The sequence below is a fragment of the Perissodus microlepis genome, chromosome 7 (assembly GCF_051167445.1).
Source record: "Perissodus microlepis isolate ML-2025 ecotype Zambia chromosome 7, ASM5116744v1, whole genome shotgun sequence".
Classification (NCBI taxonomy): Eukaryota; Metazoa; Chordata; class Actinopteri; order Cichliformes; family Cichlidae; genus Perissodus; species Perissodus microlepis.
This window is the reverse complement of record NC_140467.1, coordinates 5,023,193-5,042,573: the sequence shown is the minus strand read 5'-3', so window position 1 is coordinate 5,042,573 and position 19,381 is coordinate 5,023,193. Positions and strand designations below refer to the sequence as shown.

General features: G+C 40.5%; 1 protein-coding gene across 1 annotated transcript in view; it reads left to right on the top strand.

Moving 5' to 3' along the window:
- mrpl23 (mitochondrial ribosomal protein L23) overlaps positions 1-16,273 on the top strand; it is a 44,921-nt gene extending 28,648 nt beyond the window's left edge. Inside the window, exon 5 of the mRNA XM_084932959.1 lies at positions 15,274-16,273. Within this exon, the coding sequence (XP_084789085.1) occupies positions 15,274-15,438 (165 nt within the window). The 3' untranslated portion in view covers positions 15,439-16,273. The remainder of the gene's footprint in view (positions 1-15,273) is intronic.
- Positions 16,274-19,381: the final 3,108 nt, after the last annotated feature.

Here is a 19,381-nt window from a genome sequence, read left to right as displayed (position 1 = left end):
AAAGTGAAAAAGCGCAGGGAGAGACACAAACAAACTGAGTTAGACTGAGTAGCAACTATGGAGGAGTTGTGACACAGCTGGAAAAAAAGGAACAAGAAGAGAAGAGGAAAAACAGCTGTATTCAGAGCGATTATGTGAAGGAAGCTATGGCCAAGTATGGCTCTCTTCTCTGTTTGACTGACACTAGATGGCAACGTTTTGCTGTATAGCTTCTCTTACTAGTCTCCCTTTTTTCTTGTATCTGTTATTGACTCCTTGTTGCTTAATAATAGACACAGTATGGTTGTGCATATATGTGCAACTGTGTGTATCTGGCTAGGATAAAGGGTGGTGATGGAGGGGGGGTACAGGATGGGTTGCTGCAAACCCCTCTGACCCCCTGCCCCTCCCCTCCTGTTCTCCACTCTGAGTGAAGCCCTGTTCTATGGGACTGGAGGTGCTGAATCAGGCAGTGAAGCTGAGGGAAATCTTGCTTATCTGTGTGGAATTTTATTATTTTCAACTATTTGGATCATGATAGCTCCCATTCACCTTCCCTCCCTCTTCCTCCTTTTCACCTTGTCACGCAAACACAGGCTTTCCTCACACAGCCTTGCCCGTCTGCCGCTTTGCTTCCTTCCCTTCTCTGTACGGCCTCACCCTTGCTTATCACGCCAATTAACATTTTTAACTTCTGCACTTTTCCCTCCCGAGGCGGTCTCATCTTCCCCTTTGGGTGGGATGATTTATCGAAAATGCAATTTCAATTCAGTTTGTACCTCTAGTAATTCTTGTGAGAATTTTCTCCTATATGATAGGCCATGGAGCACAGAAGTTAACTTTAAACGCATACCGAGGCCTTAGGTGCTGTACTGAATCATGGTTTCTTACCAAATATTCAATTTAAAGAATTGTATTTTATTTATTTTTTTAATGGGCTATTCATTTTTTCACCTTTCTGAGGAGAGTTGACCATTAATTCTCCGATTGACAGCTGAAATAAGAAACCGGATTTGTCCAAGGATTTGTCCACATTTATTTAGAATGGCATTGAGGGTTTAAATTAAAAGCTCACAGTGAGTCATATACAGTGCCACTAGGACTTTTGTCATATTCCTACATATGAAGCACAGATCTGCGCAATTATTCAAAACATAAAGGAATCGACCGCCTGAAAGATTGAATCGAGAATGTCAGATATATCTAATATTTTTAGTGTATCGCAAGAGTGCACGGAGCTATAACACACAGTTGACGTAACAGAGGCTTTTTTTTAAGTCTTTATAATAATTAAAAACAAACGCACTAAATTAATTTTCAATTTATCTACAGTCTTGCATCCTTGCGTGTGCATAACTGTATCTGTCAGCATATGTAGGCACATAAATCATCTAAAGGAAGGCATAAGCTTATCCACTAATTAGTGTGTTTACATATATATGTGTGCACAGACATGTGTGTATGCTGGTGGTGAGCATTATGAAAGCAGAAGCTTTACTTGGCAATCAGACTTCTCTTTAAGGCCCCCCCATCTCCCTGTATGTCTTGATTTGGAAAATTCTACCCCTAAGCAAAATCTTGAGCGAGAGTGTGTGTGTGTGTGTGTGTGTGTGTGTGTGTGTGTGTGCAGGTTTCATAAGAGCTCAGTAGAGAGAGAACATGAATTATAGAGAGCAGAGCAGGGTCTAGGAATCTCACACGCAAACCTTTTCTTTTTTACTTTTTTTTAATTTTAATGACCGTAGTGGAGGCTCTTAGTTGTGCCTTCACATGTTTGACTCTTATGTCCAATTCATTTTAGATGCTTTACGTGTTAATGCAGTGACTGTGCTGTAGATGGATTTGCATAGGGCAGGTTTAATTATTATCACGAAAACACAATGGAAACTCTCAAAAGCACAGTGCTATAGCAATTTGGTGTGACAAACAAATCTCACAACAAATCAACGGCTCACTTGAGCTATATGAATAGTCTTCAGGGCTCTTACAGCCTCTCTGTCTCCTGTCTTTTCTTTTGTTGTTTTCTATTTACTTTTGCTTTATCTCTCTCTGCAGCATCTTCTCTCCTCACCCTCATTTCCTTCCACATTCTCTCCAGTTTCCCCTTATTTAGATAGCCATGGCATCACAGACATACACACCAACCCATACACAAGCGCGCATGCTCGGAACCTTTTCTTGATTACCCCTGACCTCTAGACCTGTAATGACACAGCTGCCACTTTGATCAGCCAATCAGCACGCGGCGCCACCCGTGTTCTCAGCGGTGCTGCCACCGGCTTGATAACATGTTCTGATAGGCCTGTGCTGATGTATTTCCTGTTTTGGTATGCTTCTTCATTTTTTTTTTTATTTTCTCCACCAGCTGGTCCCCACATTCCTCAGAGTGAGGGAGGGGGGCAGGGGCAACGCCGGGATGTTTATGTTCATGTGCATGTAGGGGTGAGTGTGTTGTTTTTTGTGCAAGGGTCTAGCTGTGTTTGTGTTTGGTAGCCTAGATAGTTTGGCCTAGGGCTGGGAGGGTGTGGGGTAGGTGGAAGGGATGCTTGAGAAGGGGGTGTGTGTGTGGTGGGGTTGTTTACAAGTATTGGCAATCGAAATGGGGTACATTGTAGGGGGTTGTGGGGGTGACTGACATACATGCAGGGGATAATGATGGTGAACAGCTGTTTATGTATATGCTTCTGCGTGTCCGTAATGGGGAACAGTAGAGATAGGCAAGGTTTAGGCGTAATATGGCTTTAAGGTATGATGGAGGATGGTGGAAAAACTGAAGAAATCGAACTCAGTTAGTTGTTGGTCATAATTGTTAATATGGACAGATATATGTGTGTGTGTGTGTGTGTGTGTGTGTGTGTGTGTGTGTGTGTGTGTGTGTGTGTGTGTGAGCGCACGGTTGTTGCTGCTACTTCTGCTATTATCATCTGAGTGTCCAGTTTGAGATCAGATTGATGTGAACGTCTTTGTGGGTGGCTGGATGTGTATTTAGGTAGTGATGATATTTTCCTGAGAGCTCTGTTACCAGGCTCCAATGTCTCCAGTAGCAGGCTGGGAGCAGACATGCCCAGGCATGAAACCTATCATGCATGCGCACGTGCACACATGCACTTTCTCACTCACGCCCTCCATTTGTCTCTGGGCAGAAGTATGTGCTTATGTATTACTGGATGTCCTACACTAGTATGTCAGAGGGTTTCAGTGATAAATCTTAAAGTATTTTCAGTTGGACACTAGAGGCGATGTTCACCAACGTTCTTTACTCCTGGTCCACAAAGTCAAGTATACACAAGGGTTTTAGATCTCTTCTTATCCAACAAATGGATTTGACATTTTCTGTATGGTTGAATTAACAGTAGAGGTAGGACATAATATTAGTAGGAATGACAGTGAGGCACGCAAGGACATATACTACTGCTTGCCAAAGCTGACCAAGTTATTTGGCCATTACAGGGCTGTGGAGGAGATGTTATTGTAATTGGAGGGAGGCTGAGGGTCATAACCCTAAATTAAGCCATAGCAAAGTACTCTTGGTTTCTACACTTCATCTGTTTTTCATTGAAAGTGATTATTTGTTTTAGACTTTTAACTGACTACAGTAATATATTGTACATTAACTTAATTTTGTTTGTATGTTTTCACACAAAATCATTTTAATTTCGCTGTCTTTCCTGGGTGCTATTTAATTTGTCTTTTAATACCTACTTCTTTTACATCCCCACTCTCCTTACTTAATATTACTGTTCCTGGAACTGTTTATTGCCAAGACATTTGGACAGTGTGTGTGCGTGTGTGTGTGTGTGTGTGTGTCAATGAGATAAAGTGAGAGTGAATGTGTGGCACACCCAGGAGCCAGGCAGCAGGAGCCATTTACAATCATCTGGCTGCATCTCTTCTCCTGCCCTGTTCCATTGCCTTTCCTGCCTCGCCTAGTTTGCTTTGACCATTTACTCTCTGTAATTGCAGATGAAAATGCACTGTTCATCTTGTGTTTTATACATGAACTGTGGAATTATGTCCGAAATGTTTGAAGTTGCCATTTCTTACATGTAGAAGAAATATACCAGTAGAACTGTGATATTCTTGATACCCAAATTGATACCATGATGGTGGCAGACTGTTTATTTGGAATGATAACATTATATTTTCACAAGTTAAAGACACAGAAAATGTTAGGGTGGTTGCAGAATATCTCATTAACATTACCACAACGTCTAAAGTATCTATTTTTACATTAGCTGTTGCAAACATTTTATCTCTTAGAGCATAGCTGATTTCACAATGACAGTGCCAATTGTCTAAAAAAAAAAAAAAAAAAAAGTCATGTCACCATAACCCAAAATATGCCTTTATTGCACTAGTCGTATTTACCATGTGTAGTTTTTCACCTGTGGTATTAGAGAAAACAACAACAAGAGAGAGACAACATTTTTTGGCGATTTTGGTATTGAAAGGTATTGTAACTAGTACTTCAGGTGATTTCCCCTGTTCATCTCAGTAGAAATGCTTTTTATGCTAATGATGCTACCTTGGACGTTGCACTAAAACACTAACAGTTGAACCATTTAAACCATACTGTGCACGTGGGAAAACATCCTTAGGTAACACATTGACCTACTGTATTTAGGCACAGCCAAACACAAAGAAAATATTTGCAACACTATAGATGTCTTGAAGGCTTTCCAAGTTGGTGTCATTACTGTTGGTCTATTACAAATGATTTTCATTTTAAGTGTGTGGGTTTTTGTTTGTTTGTTTGTTTGTTTTTTACAACCTGACAGTGTTGTTCTTTTATATAAAACAATAGGAAAAGTATGAAGCGTTATTTCACATAAAAATAGATCGAAGGGTCTATTATGATGTCAAATCATATCATCTGCGATCATCCATCCATCGTCTTCCGCTTATCAAGTTCAGGGTCGCAGGGCAGCTAGAACCTATACCAGGGTGAAAATTGGTACACCCAGGACAGGTCGCCAGTCTTTCGCAGAGCTAATGCATAGACAGACACGGGCAATCTAGAATCTCCAATTAACCTAAGCTGAGAGTACCTGGAAAGAACCCATACATGCATGGGGAGGCCCCGAACACATAGTGGATTCAAACCCTGGACCTTCTTAATGTGAGGCAACAGTGATAACCACCATGCTACCATATCTATGATAGCACAGAATGTAAATTCCAGGTATTTACATTCCCAAGGAGACATGTCCAGGCATGTCTAAAAGCAAGAGCCATGTGATGGCCTCAAATGGTCATTTGAGGCCATGTGATGGCCTCAAATGACCATTTGGCAAAAATGGACCTATTTCAACTCCCTCTAACAAAGCAGAGTGCTTTTCAAAAAGCTGGAAACAACAAAGCACTTGAGGTAAAATAAATAAATAAATAAATAAAACCCCCACGAATGACTTCAACCAGGCTTCAAAGGAGGAGATTCTAACAGCTGGTGATCTGCAACCCAAATGTAAACAGATGACTCCACCGAGCATTGCTAGCTGCACTCCATATGACAGGAAGAGCAAATGGTGCATGTTATTCATTACTGATGCAATGGCTTTAAGCAGCTGGTTGAAAAGTCTTACCAAAGATAGAACTTCACAAGTAGAAAATATTTTTTCTGTTTCATTATTTGATGATATCAAGAAATCATTAAACAGCAGTCATGGTATACCTTTACTTTTAGGTGGTTAACACTGTGGCAGTGGATATGTCACTAATACTGCAGTATAATGCTTCTGCTGGTACCTCATTTCAGTAGTGACAGTATTGTTTGTTTTTTCCATAGTCAGAAATTAAACTATAATTATTATCAATTATAAGTAAATTTTCCTCATTGTGATATGATTTTTACTTAGTCTAAATTTTGTTTAAAAGCCCCTTTTCACTTGTATTTATGAAGTGGGAATTATATCGGCTGTATTTAAGATGAAAGAAAACAGGCTCACAACTCTTAAATTCCACCTTAAAAATCACTGTCAGCCTGTTTAGATAGTGTCTCTTAAACGCCTTCTGCGCACATGCACACACACAACTATTCAAGATGTCTGTCCTTTGCTACAGTTTACCTCATCATGGTATGTGGTTTACCTCACATCACCACATTGTTCTCTAGCCACATAAGCCACTGCCTCTCACCGTGTTGTCAGCACCTCTCCGCCTCTTCATGGTCCAGATTTCTCTCTCACTTTATTAGCATCTGTCTACATGTGTTTGATTTTTGATTAGCTCAATATCAACAAGCTGCAACATTAAATTGCATCTGTGGTACATGGCAACATAAAAGCTACATGCCCTGGTCTAGGGTTTCTCAGCATTGTAATTAGATGATCCGTGTTATTCTTTTCACTTGTAAGTGATTTTGTAGCTTATCGGTTTATCTTTGTGTCCCCTATCAAATGAGGGGATTATTTTTCTGGCAGTGTATAAGAGCTGGCGTTAATGGCTCAGTTTCGATTTTCAGACCATTTAAAGCCCTCTGAGGCTGTATAACCACCTGAAGAACTCCTTTTTCTTTAACTCGGTCAAGTGTGGTCATCCAAGAAGTTGGTGTACTTGACCCCCACCTCGCAATCACAACTTATTTAGCTCCATAATAACTCTTGGTGCTTGATGTTTTGAGAGAGCACAAAAGAAATGCTGATCTCAGGCTGTAAAAGAGTGGTTAGAAGGTCTTTTCACATGGATTTTATTGAGATTGTCTGAATGGAAGTCACTATTTGACCTGGAGAGTAGTTTTACAGCTGTTAAACAGTCTTTAAAGTAATAAAATGTTGCTCCATGCTTCTTTCATTTCAGAGGACATAAAATGTGATATGAAAAAGGCTATTTTGTGGATTTGTGATATTGGAAAATGAAATCAAACTTACCTCAATGGAGTTTAGTAATCAAACCTCTTTATTATTATTATTATTATTATTATTATTATTAGTCGTGGCATAGTTCTTATTCTATCCTTAGCAGTCAGAGGGATCTAGATCTTAATATATCATCTTTCACATCATGAAGTCTGGTCACAGTCCAGAGAAGCAGGTTGAATTAGCCTTCGCTGCCTTCAGTGTGCGACTGTGCCATAATGTTCTATTCAGCTCCAGGCTGGTAAAGTGTCACTTTACTGACCTGGCACTTTCCTGTTTTCATCAGACACTTGAACATATCCACCCAGAGCAACTGTGACTTTCACATTTTATAGTTAAATATAACAGCCATCGTTTTTTTCTTGAATTAATTTTAGTTTTTTTCTCCCCCTCTTCTTAAAGGACACTTACTCCAACTGTTTTAATAATGCACCCATAAGGAGTCAATTTTAAAACCAAAAAAAATTCTTAGAGCTGTTTTTAAGCTATGACTGCATGCTCAGTTTGTCACAGATCAGTAGGAAAGGTCGATCGAACTGAATAATTGTCCTTTATGAGTTTCTTTTTATCTCTCGCCTAGTCTTCTGTTTTCCCATCTCTGGGGTCAGCAAAGAGGGTTACTTAGGTCGTGTGCATGACTTTGTGTATGTGTACGAGCACACACATGGATTCAACAAACTCAGGTTTCAGATGGGGTCATTTCACTCAAGTACAGTGTTGCCTGGGAGGCTTACATGAACTACATGCAAGCAGTTCAGTTCCTCCTCAATGTAGCGGTTAAGAAAACATGTTCACACCAGTTGTTTTTCCTAATTTGACAGCTGCCCCCACCAACTGGTTAAATCTCTGACAGTGGTCCCGAAATGTGACACTGGCCAGACTGACAGTCTAAATGCACAGTTCCTGGGGCAAAACAAGGCACTGAATTAGAGCTTAATAAAGAAGTATACATGTGCCTACAGATGGGAAAAGTGAAATGGTGTGGTAATGAGTTAATGACAACATTTACCCCCCCACCACCCATTTCTTTCTTTTCCCCATTGAGAGGAAAACTGTGTTGTAATGGATTGTTCATGTGCGTAAGAGGAGTATGTTTACATTGCATGGCAGTACGGGATTGCTTCCCAATATTCCTGGATGGCAGCTTGAGTCAACTGGGAGCACGTTGAAGATGGCAAAGATGTGGGGAGAGGGAAAATACGCCTCCTTCAGTTTGTCATCTAGGAACTAAACGAGTACCAGAAATAAAACCCTTAGAGGAACAAATGTGGAAGAGAAATACACATAATGATATTGCCTCTTTCCCCACTTTTGTCCTTTTTGGCCAGGACTGGGTCATCACCATAAATCACTCAATATGCAGTCATACACACACTCCCTCTCTCACTCAGATACACAGAAAGTCAGACAGACACACAGGAAAGATCGTTTTAGCTCAGCGCCAGGAGATGGATGAGACTGGGGTTTGCCTCTGCTGTGGTGCGATGTATACATTTCAAACAAAAGTATGAATCCTCTCTGCCAACACTTTCTCTCACTGCGAAAATGTGTCCAGCAGACGGTTGACATACATGCACGCACACACACAGGGCGCGGCCTGCTGCCAACAATAAGACTTGTTTAACGAGTCTCAGCTCTTTGTTGATTTCAGTCTTGCTGCTTTGTTGTTTTTGTGAATCGCGCTCTCCGAGGCTGGTATTAATCTTCACTGTCTGTATACATAAGGTACCCAGAACTGCTCTGTATAACTGGGAATTGTCATGCGACAATGTTTGGTTCAGGTCGGGTGAAGTCTTGTTTCATTCACTGCTTCATTGTTCATGTTGTTGTGAGCTCTTGTGTTTATAGGACTGGGGTAGACCCCTTCCTTCGTCACCTCCTACTTTCATCTTTTTCCTGTCACGTTTACTTCCTCGCATACTCTAGCCCCATTTTTCTCCCTTTGACCTCCTTCTCCTTTCTCCTTTTCTTACTCCTCCAAGAAAACTTCCTTTGGCCTCATCCAGTGTTTGCGTTCTGGATTCTGGATTCCTCGATGGCAGTGTGTGAGAGTGCAGCGAGACACTGAAGACCTTGGCGTTTTCCAGGTGTTTCTCTGGTGTTTGGCAGTTCTCTGCCTGTGCCTGACTTATTTTGCACAGTCATCTCTTACTGTTATACTGCACTCACTAGAAAACCTCCTGTAGTTTGAAATGCAATTGTTGCCGCAAGATTGAAACAGAAGAACAGGGTAGCTTTTGACTGAAGGTTGTGCATGTTTTTCTCCAGGCACTCCTCAAATCTGGTATCAGAATTCAGACCCAAATGGCCACATGTTGAGAGTAACATGAATTCAGGCCTGTGTGAAGTATCCTACCAAAATAGCAGTTTCCATAATGTGTTTTGGATAGTTGGATGGAGTTACTCAGGCTTTTCCAGATACCATTTTCTGGGGTTTGGGGCCTGAGTGCTAATCAAAAACAGGGGTAATGACTTGGGCAAGACACGCCAGAATTTAATCTTGTGACACTGACAAAATTACCATATACGCAAAGAAAGACCACAGCTGTGCTTTTGCTGTTTCAGCTGTAACTCTACACACAACACAATCACTGCAAACTCAAGATGCAGGAATTTGAACAAATTTGGTAATTTTTAATGTCCAGTGTTCGACAGTTGAAATCGTTTTTGATTTACTAGTCTGACTCATTAAAACAATTCATTTAATACAGAATTGTTGGTACCGCTTTACTTTTTGTTGCGTTAAGCATCATAAGTTTGTATCTATTATTGTACGATCTACTGTACAATATAAAGCACCTTGAGGCGACTGTTATTGTGATTTGGCGCTATATAAATAAAATTGAATTGAATTAAGCAGTGTAAGGAGTTGTACATGGACACTTGGAAATCCAGGGTTTTGTCAGGTAATGCTACGGAGAACTGTGATCGTATAGTCCAGAGGTTCCCAAAGTGTGGGGCCCGCCCCCTGGGGGGGGCGTATGAAAAGAAAAAAAAATTGCTTGGACAATGCTAGCATAAGTGACAGGTTTTTGGCGGGGTTCCCACACAAATGCAAAGCAGGAGATGAAGCATCGCCAAATATGTTTCCAAACCAACTTCCTTCCAAGCCAAAGACTAGAAAATATGCACAAGTGCCAAGGTAGGTCTCTGCGACAGAATTACTTTCCCCTGCGTCGGGAGCACGTGCTGGGCTGTCCAAATCACGGACAAACAGTATCCCACATTCTTGATTTTTAGTTCACAAACACACTACTCCTGACATTTTGGAGATGTTAGCTCTTTATACAGTAAAGTTACAGCGGGATACAAATAACATCAGGCTGATCCTGCCACAATTTGTTCCCCCTGTCCAAACCACGGACTAACAGTATCCCACAGTTGTTTATGTTTTTAAACCCATTTTGCACAGAGAGACATTTTTTGAAAAATGATAGTAATGTTGAATATTATTACACAGGAAAAAAACAACTACACGTAAAATAATTACACCGTGACACCTCTGCCTTTCTAAATGGAGGGACAGTAACTGTGTGTGTATATGTAAGCGTGTAAAAACTGCAGATAGAGACAAAATACTGTTAATCTATCTGCCATTGTAGAAATTCATCTCATGTAAACAATAACGTGGCGCACAGCGTGACGTGAAAAAAGGCACATACCTTTGACGTTGGTGACGAACTCTGTATTCCTCGTCCACAAGTAAACGCAAATACGGAGTTTTAAAAAATCCTCCCTTTTCGGTGTTTCGAAAGGCCCAAACGCATAGAAACAGCTGTGTTTTCAAAAATACCCGCATAGGTGTGGATGTAGCGTAAAAGAGTTAGTAGTGTATTTCATTGCTACCTGTAATTTATTGCAATTTACTTTTATTCATGTAGTTGTCTACTAAATGTTTGAGGTGTGAAATAAACCACAATGGAGTTTGACAACAAAATATGGGTGTGTGTGGTTGGAGGATGTGTTTGTGTGGGGGTGTTGGGGGGGCGCGAAGATTTTTCTTGTAAAACAGAGGGGGGCCTAACGAAAAAAGTTTGGGAACCACTGATATAGTCCAAGTCGAGTGCAGCAGAACAAAGACCATTGTGGAGGGTCTATTCTCATGTCCAACAGTATTATGAACTAATAAGCTTACTGGAGCTTGTACTTGGTAAGCTTGTTGTTTGTTGCTAGTTTTTCACACCACTGTGCAGACTCTGAGATCTATCAGCAGTTACCAGTTGCTGGACTATGTCAAATTTTAGCATATTGCCCAAAATGCTATAGGCTGTCCTTATTCGCAGCTATTTTTACAGTAGACACAGTCGGATTCATTCTGCATCTTTAGCTTCATGTTGCCTCTCCCTCTGGGAATTAAACTATGCTTTGCAGCAATTATATGCATGTTTCTCTTGGTATTTTGGGGGTTGGAGACAGACAAAGTAACATTCACATCAGAGCCAGACCATTCCTTAACGCCTACACACTGACCCCATACAGAATGTTTCACATATTTAGTTGATTGACAATTGTGTTCATTGAAACAATTTATTTTTTATTGTAGCAGGCCTCTACACATAATAATTGATCAATCTTAGTCATTTAAGTGGATTTTATTATGAAGTGGAAGCTGATAGTGTAAACTACAGTTTTAATGATCCTTATTTTCATTTTTTTGGAAACCCCAAACAGCACATCATAAAGATACATGAGACTTACAGAATAATCTATTAGTATAAATATTTACAAGTGTGCATAAACTCTGCCTGGGTTTGGTGTGCGTGCTCTGTGGTCATCTAGAAATAAGCACTTGTAAAGACGGGACAACAATGTTATCTGTATAATTACATGATGTTCGTCATAATTTCATGGTGTTAAAAGAGCAAATATGGAAGAATAATATACATCAGGTGGGGAAAAAAGGTAGACGGTAAGTGGTAATGTAGATTTCTGCAAAAAAAAATGTAACTGGATCCAATTAAACTGTTTGTTTCACTGTTTTACTTTCACTCTTGCTCAGCTTTTATGTGCAAGTAGATTTGGTTAATTTGATGACAACAACAGCTGCAGTCACAGTAGCAATAGTGATGGATAGTACCAGCAATTAAAGTAGTAAACACAGTAACAGCAGCAACAGTAATAGCAGTGGTGGCAGAAGTAGTAGATTCTTGTACGGCTGAGATGTTTCTCCTGCTTTGGCACTAATCCTGTCACACCTCTGCCACTCCTAGAATGTCAGTTGCAGGGTCATCAGCTGGAGGTAGGAGGACATATAGGTGATGTTTCCTTGCCATCCCCTATAGCTGCCTTTTGGTTTTTACCCAAACTGCTATCCTTCCTCTGGAGCCACAACCAAACACTTGATTTCTCAGCCGCCTCCTAGCTCCCTCAAAGCTATCCACAGGTTTGGGCTACCACAGAGCAGTTGGATAACAAATTACCTTTTATAGCAAAACACTTTAAGATTGTCTGTCTACAGCTTGTTGAAGCATTACATCATAACAGCATCTTTGAAAAGGTTAGGTTTTATGTAGCATCAAAGAAGTGATGTCGTGCTTATTAGGATTACAAATGATATCTTAACTGCTGATAGTAGTGAATGTTCTGTTCTAGTACTAGTCAGTGCTGTAGTTGATACAGTGTTTTGTTTTATCAGTCCTCTGCAGCAGTTTTGGCAAGCAGAACCGTTGTCTGAATGTATTGTTGTGCCAAACACATTTTTTGTCTTCATTGGTGACCACAGCTCTCAATACTGTGCACTGAACTGTGGAATCCCCCAGGGGTCTATACTGGGACCTGTCTTTTTGTGTGTGTGGCCGCTGTGTCACATTAGACAGGGAGACAATATTACATTCCACTGCTATGCCGATGACATGCAGCTCTAAGTTCTACTACGTTTTTAAAGTTTTAAAACTTATATAATGTCGAACGGTTATTAAGAAATGGATGAGTGAGTTTCAGACAAAACAAGAATTTGAGTAATTGGCACAGACGAGCTGCATCCAGGTATCGTGTCTTCTTGCCCGGATGCAGGGGTAGGTACAGTGCTGGCTGTAGCTCAGGAGGTAGAGCAGGTCATTTACTAATCGGAAGGTTGCTGTTTCAATATTGCTGTATGAATGTCTGTGAATGTTAGATAGAAAAGCACAAAAAAAGTGCTTGTATGAATGGGTGAATGAGGTAAGTTGTTTAAAGCTTTGAGGGCTCAGGTAGAGTAGAAATGCCTTTCCTGGGAAATTTTCTTTATGAAGAAATGCTCCTGCTTCACCCAGACGGCATCGTCTACCACCATAGTTTTCTGCTGTTTCTTGCTAGCTTTAAAATAGAACTGTCACAGTGCTCCCAGCATCCAGTACATTTAGTTTGATCTGTATGTACCGTAGTCATGTTCTAACCTATAATTTAGGTTTGTATGCACTGTTTGAGGTTAGTGAAAAGCACCTTTTCGGTAGATTTTAATTATTTTTTTATCAATTGTAGTTACAGCAGTGGCAATACAGTCAACCACCTGCCTATTCGCGGTTCAGTATTTGTGGATTCGCGGATTTCTATAGCGCTAAAATATTTTTTATTTTCATTTTATTTTAGTGACTAAATACATTTCTTATGATTAAAAAAATATTTACTAATTTTCAAATATTAACATTAATGTAAAAACACCAAAATATCAGTAAATTGTTTTGTTTTGGGTTTTTTTCTTAAAAAAGATTTGCCAAACAACACGCAAATTCCTAACACAAAGCTCCCGGGAAAATTAAAATAGGCAGTTGTAAGCATTTTTAGAGGTATTTGCGGATTTCAGCAATTCGTGGGCAGTTGTGGTCCCTAATCCCCGCGAATTCCGGGGGTCGACTGTAGTGGTGTGGCCTTAGCCCGAGGTGTCTGGGTTCAACTGAGAAGAGTTAAGAATGAGTTTCAGATGTAACTAAGCACAGATGTATAACTCTTGTGGGTGAAGGTTGTTTTCTCTGTGATTCACTGTAATTTGATTCTATGAGAGAATTGATCATGTAGGTTCTTTTAGTGTTTTAGATGTATTGACAAATATATTGAGGATTGGGTTTTTATATTTCTCTGGTAGATGTTCTACTGTTGTTGGGAAAACTACTAAGTTATAGCACTTTGCTTAACACGTAAATGACATGTTCTTGCATTTTCCCCTCATTTGATCCTTTGACTCTATTGTTATCAGTCTCAACTGAATTCTTGTTGCCAGGTGTCCACGAGGGACGCTCAGAGAGACAGGCTGTAGATATTAAGGGTGGGGGAAAAAATCGATACTGTGTAGTATCGTGATATTTTGTTTGCTAATAATGTATCGATACAGGGACAGCAGAAATCGATATTTTGTTACAAAAAAAGTTTTTGTGGACTGGAACTCTGACTTCAGAGCATGTTGATCAGCTCCTTTTTCTGAGCAAGAATCCTGACATTCCTTCACTGTCCAAATGTGTTTAACTTGTTTTTTTGGCAGCAATAAACATTACAGTTTACTTATTTTAATTTAAGACATGTTTTATTTTAATTAAGTTTAAAACTTTTTTATTTAATGTAAAATTATATTTTGTTTTAATTTACTTTCAAATTCTTCAGTTGCTGAAGGGGCTGCATAGTTTTCATAAATTGCATAGTTCAGAATAGCTATAATTGTACCAGATGGTTGCATTTAGTTAAGTTGGACTAGACTGTAATACAAACCGTTCAGTTTGTCAACAATAAAACTGACTGAAATGAGAGAAAGACTGAGTGTGAGACTTTGATATTAGATCAAATGAATATTGATAAAGTTTACCTTTATGTACAGAATCTGAATATCGCAAAATATTTTAAAAAATTGCAATAATATCGTATCGTGCGTTAAGTATTGTGATAATATCGTATCGTGCGTTAAGTATTGTGATAATATCGTATTGTGGGATGTATGGTGATTCCCACCTCTAGTAGATATGTTTGCATGTCTGCATGCATGACCTGTCTCTGTGTGTGAACGCACTTGTGTGTAAGTGAGTGTGCATGCATGCATATGTGTGCTGTCTGTACTGTACTCTATGTCAACATGACACAGGCTACATTTTGCCAGAGATGCATTAGTTATGGCTAGAAATGGGTTAGTATGGAATAAATAATGGATACCATCTTTTCCCTCTGAATAAATCAAGACCAGAGAAATGGACAGGAGAGGAGAGCTAAAAAAACTAAAGACAAGAGAGTGAGTGAGCATCTGTGTCATATGAAGAGTAACAGAGCGAGAATGGTGACACACTCTCCTTCATTTTTGCAAAGAACTGTGATTTATTTTAGGAAGGTGCAGTTTGACATATTTGTTACATAGAAAGTGATTTCCAAGATTGATGGTTTTTGAGTCTTAACAAACAACCGATTTCTCTCATTAAGTAAGAACACAGTGTTTTTTAAGCTAAATTTTTTTTCTCTGTGCTTTCTGTCTTTGCCTCCTCATCAGGCGCTGGGCCAGACATTTACTTTTCCTGACATCTTCCCAGAAAAAGAGCGGGCACCAGCTGAGGGCTCTATGGAGGAGATGCAGGAGAAGTTCATGGAGGACGAAAAGCAGAGGCAGAAACTCGACCCCAGGAGAGGAGGGGTCACCGAGTGGTTTGGACTCTGAGACAGACTGACAGACTATGCGTGTATGTGTGCATTTCATAGGGATCAACATGCATTGACTTACAATATTTTGATGACACTTCTGTTTCTGTAAGAAACACAAGTGTGCATGAAAGAAGAACGAGCATGTGTGTGGGAGACTGCAGCCATGTGTTTCGTGTGTGTGTGTGTGTGTGTGTGTGTGTGTGTGTGTGTGTTTGCGAGGCGTCAACTGAGTAACCCAAGCCAGAACAGAATCCGAGGAGGAGGAGAGTGGCCAAGCTCCATCTTTGATGAACCCAACTCACCAAATTTCTATCACCTCAGATGACCTCTTCTCTTCCTCCTCACACTCTACTTTTCCCACCTCCTCTCCTTTTTACCACCATCTCTTTGGCAACAGTGTAATTGCACCTCCTCGCTTTGTTTCTCTCTCTTTTTTTTTGTTTCAGAGGTTTTCTCCCTGCGCCCCTACTGTGTTTTTCCTATTATGCTCATCCCTCCACTATGATCTTCTTCTTTCCCACCAATGACTGTGATGTCCCTAGTAGCCATTATTCTTAGGCTAGTTGGATCTGACTATCCGGGCAGCCCACAGCCTTCTCTCTTTTATGAGTTTGCCTTGGATTAATTGACCACTTAAGGTAAACAACAATTAAAATGTTTGAGCAAAGCGAGCACATGGAAATTACAGGAGGGTTATATTGCACCATTTTGTGGTAGCCCATCTTGCCGTAACTCTGGAAAAAGATTGTACTCTGTGTGTGTATCTTTGCCTACCGTGCAAGACTTACCAGTGAATCTGTCCTATTGTACATGCTGTTGGAATAAGACCTAATAAACAGTCACTTGCTCTGCTTTGTCTTGTGTTGTCCTTTCTTCATCTCCCACGACTGCTGTGTTGAAAAACAGCCACCTTGAGATTCTGTTTGCTGCACAAGTTTGCCTGCGCAAGTGCCAATGTGGTCTGGTAGCTGTTTTGACAAAGTAATGATCTGTGTTTGAATCGGGCCAGTGGAGGATGGAGCTCTGTTACGGTAATAAAGCCCATAAAAGGGAGGGACTTCTCCTGGGCACCCTCAGACCCTCCATTATACTGAAAGGCCAAGGTTACTGTAAGTGTCCCCCAGCCGTGACCACTAATGCTCGCTGGCTAATACAAAGGTCCAGTCCCTGACCTCACCCAGCCAACTCATCTATCACTAAGGAGAATGTCAATATTGATCCTGTTGGCCCTTTGTCTGCTGCCTGGAACCACTCACCCCCTGTGTTACTATAAAGCAATCTGATTTGGAATGAAACAAGACTCCAGTTACACAGCCCCTCTGTTTCTCACTCTTTCCCTTGTTCTCACGTTTTCACTTTTTTATTTTCTTCTTTCTTTGCTCTGCTCTCTTGTTGCCCAACCTGAACCTCCAGAGAAACAGCTGCTTAACCAACTGAGAGAGAGTCCAAATTCCTTTTCTTGCTCTCCCCCTGGCCTGAACAGACCCCACATGAAAGTTGGGAAATCAAGTTGTGGTGTTTTCCAAGTAATTATCTGTTCCTGTTGTCCTCTTGTTCTTTGTCACGGGGAAGCCCTGTTTGTTCTAAAGTCACATACATGCATTGGTACATTAACAGCAACTGTCAACAATAATCTGACAGTGAGCCGCTAACATTAAATCTCTGTTTAAGGCCTGCTGACAGTGGTGGTTATGTAGTGTTGGGGATACATTTTTATTTTTATTTTTTTAACTGCAGAGACATTGCACATTGAGACACACTCGGTTAATGAGCTCATCTCTTGCTCACACACTTGAATGTCTCTGAGTCATTTCAGCTCTTTAAAAAAAGACAAGTAAACAGGAACAACTCATTAACTGATAAACAGAAAAAGACAAAGTCATATGCTAGAAGGAGTGGGTTATTGATGTAACATCCTCTGAACAGTTCCACCATGACTTACATTTTTAGGCCCAGATTTCCTGAGGGCAAAACCCTATGTCATATTTCCTAAAGAGGCCTGTCAATTTTGTAACTGAAAACACTGACAGTTATTTTTCTTATACTGGGCTTATTGCATATGTGGGCCTGTTTGTAGTTTACGTTTCAGAGTGCAAACATTTTTCTGCAGGCAGTTTAATGCAAAATTCCACTATATTTAACACTGAAAGAAGCACGCTTCAATTTGTGATTCTGAGACACTAAGAGTGTTCCTTTATTTGAAACAAATGCATAATTAGTGTGCATGGATCGCTCAAAGGTGTAAGCATAGTGCCAAAGCTGTAGCCCACTCCTGTGGCTCGTCACCTCACACCACACATTTAGAGCCGAGCTCCACATATTTCTACTTCTCAATAATGCTTTGATGAAAGAGAGCAGACCTGAACTGATATCCAGGTGGAGCAACAGAGGCAGATATATATATATATATATATATATATAAGGATGCCTCTTTTATTGGGTATCACAATTTAATTTTAGAAGTGAGCAAAATGTTTATAGTAGTCCACAATATAAAGAGTGGTTCAAACTGAAATGGGATTTAGAAAATAAAATTGATGAGTGCATTTACGTGCATGGCACAGTGACAGCAAGTCCACTCACGCACGGTTGGATCAGGATCTGATGGTAAATGATGATTTTTGTTCTTCCGCACGTCCTGCAGGTCAGCTGTTAGACAGATTTCAGGTTCTACGGTTGAATAGTTTGATATAAAGCAGGCCTCTTCTGCATGGATCCCCTGAGCTGACAGACACGTTTGGAGATTGCAAACATTTGTCCACATGGTTGCCGGCAATTTCTAACTAGCATTTAAGAGTTTTCCTTTACATCAAAGACATAGATTCTCAGTCAGCGGAGAGACAAACACATGCATAAAACCTTTGCTCACCAAGTCTCATATGCACATTTTGTGCAGTTGCAGCTTCACTATTGCTGCTGAGTAAATATGTACCCTAGGTTGGTAATGTATTTAGCACTACAATGCAAGCACACTACAATTGAAAATGAATATCTGTATGGCGCCCACATTGCTGCATTACAGACACCACAGAGTCTCTATAAAAAAAAAAGTCATAGCTACATACATCTGTATTGTAAATAGACACTTCCTTCGCCTTTTGGTGCCGGAGATACAGTGTGAATATAACCCTACCACCACCACCTCCCTCCTTTCACCCTTCTACTTCACATGCAATAAAAACCTACATGCGTTCCCCCATCTGGTTGTGTCTATGCTATCCCTTGTTTGTTTGTTTGTTTGGTGTTCTCGTTGTGTGTCAGCTGCCGCAAGGTGGCTGTGGTGTAAGGAAAGGGGAATATGGAAGTGTGCAGGCAAGCTGAACTTGGGATGGCTATAAGCAGCTCCAGATTTATAAGGATCTTGGTGTGCTTAAACATGATGCTTTATGTATTGTAATGCACCTCACGTTGTGTAATTGCGGAGGAAGGGAAGATGAAGATGTGTGCGCAAGACACGGAAAGTTCAGTAAGGGTGGAGGGAGAGAGCAGATGGAGGTGAAGGAGAAAGTGAGAGTGAAAAAGAGATGACATCATCAAGAAAATGCTGAGCTGGATTTAAAGGCTACTGGATAAAAGAGGTCTGATCCCACATTGCACCATCTCTCTTCCTTCTTTTTCCCCTCTCTCTTCCACTCTCTCTCTCTCTCTCTCGAGATGTACAGTGCAGGTCGTGTTGCCATCCCTACACGGTTAGTTAATGGAAGGAGGATTGAATATTTTAAGCAGCACATCACTCTCTTCCTTTCCCTCCTTACCCCTCTCTCCTTTTTTCTTGTGTGGTTGTGCATTAGTCAAGTGCACACATGACCCTGTTTCTTCTACTGCAGTCCACAATTGGAATCTGCATGATCTCATGCTGTATTTTTGGCATGAGTGGTGGTATAGTGAGTGTCCTCTCGGACTCTGTAGCCTCTCTAGGGACCTAGATCTCCTTCTTGCTGGTTGTAGTAACTGCCCAT